A 4,450-nucleotide genomic window follows, 5' to 3' on the forward strand; every position below is an offset into this window, starting at 1 on the left:
GAAGCTGTTTTTCTGGGATGATTTTGTTTTAATCCAGAAAAATTGGTCTTCCCTTCAACATTGCTCAAAACCTCCTGTAGGCTATTTACTACAGGGAAATTGACCTCCTCTCTAAGGGAAATTCTTTATCATTAAGTAAGAGCATCCACATTTCCTCAGGTACGTCAGCTGCCTCTATCCAGCCACACAGATAAAACAGTGTTAGTAGCCACATTTAAATTTAATTGATCCACCCTTATTAAAATAAATTGCAGTGACAAAAGGTTTTCTCAACCATTAGACTCAATCTTCAACAATCATTAAGGTGGAGCAAAAACTCAAACATTGATGTGGGGGGAGCGGGGGGAAGAGAAAGAGGGAACTGAATAGCCAAATAGCAGCACAGGTCAGACAGTCTCCTATGCTCCCACTAAATGTTGGCGAACCCGCAGCTTCAAAGAGGGAGAGTGGCTGTCTATTGCTTCTCTGGAATCTCTCGCAAAACAAGACATGAAGGATACTTAACTTAGTGATGAGATCATATGGAACTGACCCAATATGTATGAAGTCCTTTTTCACTTACGTTCTGTGTTAAGTGGGATCACACGTAGATATTTCCTTTTCTTGTCAGTCTAGGATTTGTGTATGCTGAGGTAGTTTCACTGTAACTTCCCTGTCGCTTTTCATCTTTGAGCATCTCTTAGCAGTGTTATTTGTTCATATTTTTATAAAGCACATCCAGTATTCTGTGCACAGTACAATTTTAAAAAAGATTTTAAGGAGTCCCAAATAACACTGACATGTTTAAAGGACTAGAGAGGGCTATTGGTGCATTGTTCCAAATGCTTTGCATTGCCACCTAAAAAGTCTGCAAGCCTTAAGCATTTTTTTTCCTGCTTACTCCTGCAAAATCTAAACCAAGATAGGATAAACGAGTAAGTCTTCTACATATAGTTTTGTAACATTACAGAGAGTAATTGTTTAGTCTTTTAGAGATAAATTCTCTGGTCCAGGTAGGAGCAGAGTATGGCCTTGAACATACTGGTATCAGTATAGTTCCAACGCAGAAGTTTTGGGACGTTGATGTAGAAAGCCAGCAATGGAAGTCTGCAGCCCCTATACCTTGCAGAGAACAGCTCTGCAGGGGTTTCCTCAACCTCAGTATGGAGAAGGTTTTGGTGGCAGTGGTATGCCTTGTGGATCTGCAACAACTCTGGACTGCCAGGCAACCCCCCGATGCAGAGTGAGGTACTATAGCCACTGGAAGAACTGGGGCAATTGTGGAAAGGTTCTGTACTCTGCCAGTGAAACAGGTTTCTCTCCCCTGGTTCTTCCACTTACTTCAACTGTTCACTTGGAGCAGGATTTCCCCTTTAATCTCAGAGAGCCCAATCCTTCAGTTGCTTTGTATGCAGAACCCCCACTGAACTCAGTGAGCTTTATATGCAGATAAACTGCAGGATTGGACCCTAAAGAAAGTAATGTATACACACAGGATTCTTGCCTGTAATTGTAATTCTCTGAATGTGGTATCCTTTGTGAATTTATGCTGATCATCTCACCTCTCCTTCAGAATTGTAATACTGTTGCAATAAAGGACTGACCATTATGCTCTCTAATTCACACATGAAGCACCTGTAACAAGGATTTATTAATCAAATTCTAGACTGATGTCACACGTCTTAGTTCCATGACCAAAAGTAGTGAACTAGAGAGTGATACGGGTAAGCCACAATCCTTTCTTTCATTAAAAACTGAGATTTTTGAAATGTGTGTGTATCTTAAGATATAAAAAGAATGGCTGGGATTTTTTTAAAAATAGCTCATTACTGGCCTAATTCTCCTCCCATTGATGTCAACGGGACTTTTGCCACCTTACACATATATTTGTGGTGGTGGTGATATAAAGTGCATGTCTGTAAGTTTTAGATGTTATTAGTGAGTGGTAGAACTGTACGTGAATCATACAAATCTTTCTTTAAAAGTGGCCATAAAACTCTGTAACACCCATAGTGTCATATTTTGAAAGAGTAAGAGAATGCAAACCTTGTTTAAGCTTTATTTTTTATTGTAAATCAGTTCCATCTGGTAAGCTTTAAAGTAATCTTTTCTGTATGACTTATAACCCAGTAGATAAAGATTGCTAAGTTGTCTTGTTTGCAAAAATAAAAAAAGGGCATCTGGTCACAAGATGTCCACATTTATTTTTAATGTTGTTGAATGCTGATGGATACATGCTGAGTGGCTTCTGTGTTTGCTAGGTTCTTTGCAATAAGTTATCTGTAAGGCCCATTTTCTGTATATTGATGCCAGCATAAGACCTTTTCAGCAGCGGAACGTTAACATCCTCTGAAGTGGTCTTGAATCTCTTTTTTTATATATGTATTTTAGAGTATCATGGATTCACAGTGCAAGTGGTACACCACAACTAATATATATATATTTTTAAACTGCTTGGTTAAGTAGGACCTTTTCAAACTGACAGCCTAAATATTACCTAACTCTCTGACCTGATTAGACCATGCTGTCAGAATCCAAGGTGTATTTTATACTCGATTTGCCTGCAGACCTCCAAGGAAGGTGCAGTAAGGTGGGGTAAGTAAAAATCGCAAACCAGAAAAATCAAGTATAAGGCCAAGGGGCCTTTGCTCCTTTTAGGTCAACATGCTATCTGAGGGAAGACTGATGTTCCAGAACTCCAAGATTTCACCTCTGAGGAAGGAAATCACACCACCAAATAACAGGCTATACCAGCCTTTGACAAGTCTTCCTGTACCTGAAAGTCTGCTGGTACTCTCCCAGCAACATTATCCTCTGGCTTCTCATCTGCAATTCTAGTTTCTATGTCAGAAAAATTCAGAAGATTGTGAGATCTTAAGAGTTCACATACCCCATTCTCTTAAGTATCTAATTTTTCCCCTTTTGTTTTTATTTGCTGGGAAACGTCCCATCCTTTTATTTTTTTAATTTTAGGAAGTGGCACTGTGGTTGTGTACATGAGCATCTGTAAAATCCACACAGAGAAGGCACCAGAAAAAAAGCTCATCAGGTTTAAACAACTCTAAACTCTGCCTCATAGAAATACTTGTGTTCTGTATTCTGTGTACTAAAAATCTTAAAATTGCCGGTTGTAAACTGTTAATCAGAAATTTGACAACTCCTATTTATCAGAATGTTCTATTAAGGCCTGTTATTATCTGTGTTGGAGGTGGGAAGGAAGGGGTTATCAACCACATAAGAATTGAAATATAAATTTTAATTGGCTTTGAGATTGTGGTGTATACATTAATCACTTGGTTTCAGTATAAAATATTCATCCAAGTCTAAATTCATATTTCATTACCTCTGGTATAACTCTTTAGTTGGAGGTTTATAACTAAACAGACAGCTAACCTCCTTAGAATACTTCTTAGGACTTAGGAGGAGTTTGATTAGTAGTTGTATCAATCTGATGATTTAACTAATCTGATAATTTGATTTTAATCCAATATTACTAATTTATTTATTTGATCTTGATTTGATAACAGTATTGCTTAGTTTATTTTAGTAATATTGATGGGAGTTTAGTTTTATGGATATACTTCCTTGATTTTACTTTTTTGTTAAATTTACAAAGATGTAAAAAAGGATACTGAATCATATTTCTTTCAGTAAGTGACATGGGCCAGAAGCATTGAGAATTCATATAGATATCAGCACGTCCACCTAGGAGTCTAACGAGCACCCTCTTAATTATCCTTTGAGTTTAAATTTTTTTTTTAAATTCTCACAACAGTTAATAAGCAGCTTTAGTTAGAGAATCTCAAACCACTTCGCAAACAATAGTTCAGTCTTTCAACATCTCTGCGAGATTATTATAATACTGACTTTTATAGACAAACTGAGGTACTAAATTAGTAATTAAGAAGTATTTGTAACTTTTTCTGATACTGGGATTTTAAAAATGCTTATATGCCTAGATATAAAGATATTAACTTCAAAGAGGCTACTCATGTGCTTAAAGCTAATCATATATGTGTTTATAGGCCAAAAATCTAATATATTTATCAATGCATATTAGTTAGAACTCAAATGAGTTTGATTTTTGTGAGTTCATAAGAAATGCTGAAAATATATTTAAAAAAAAATACCCGGGGCCTTCATGTTATTAGTCCAAGGAAAAACTGAAGTGCTTTAATGATCATGAATTCCTAAATTGTTAATATTTTATCTACAGTTTGGAGATAAATGGAGGACCACCTGCAGTTCCAACCTATACTAAAGGTATATAATGTATTTAACTGACTTTGAAGTTCACAGATTAATTAATTAATTAATTAGCTGTCAACACATCCCAAGAACAGGGATCTGCAGAAACACTCTGCAAAAGACAATTAACTTTATTCTTAGTCATACATTTAACTTATTTTAGAAATTACCTCCATAATGAGGCTACATGTACTATATGCCATTTCCTAACTTTGAAACTGTG

The 4,450-nt window shown here is 36.3% G+C and overlaps 1 protein-coding gene across 1 annotated transcript in view; it reads left to right on the forward strand.

Moving 5' to 3' along the window:
• Positions 1 to 4,450, forward strand: part of ANKAR (ankyrin and armadillo repeat containing) — a 49,150-nt gene that overhangs the window by 43,457 nt on the left and 1,243 nt on the right. The window contains exon 24 of the mRNA XM_074967766.1: positions 4,196 to 4,242. Within this exon, the coding sequence (XP_074823867.1) occupies positions 4,196 to 4,242 (47 nt within the window). The remainder of the gene's footprint in view (positions 1 to 4,195; positions 4,243 to 4,450) is intronic.

This window comes from Natator depressus, chromosome 11 (assembly GCF_965152275.1).
Source record: "Natator depressus isolate rNatDep1 chromosome 11, rNatDep2.hap1, whole genome shotgun sequence".
NCBI classification, from domain to species: Eukaryota; Metazoa; Chordata; order Testudines; family Cheloniidae; genus Natator; species Natator depressus.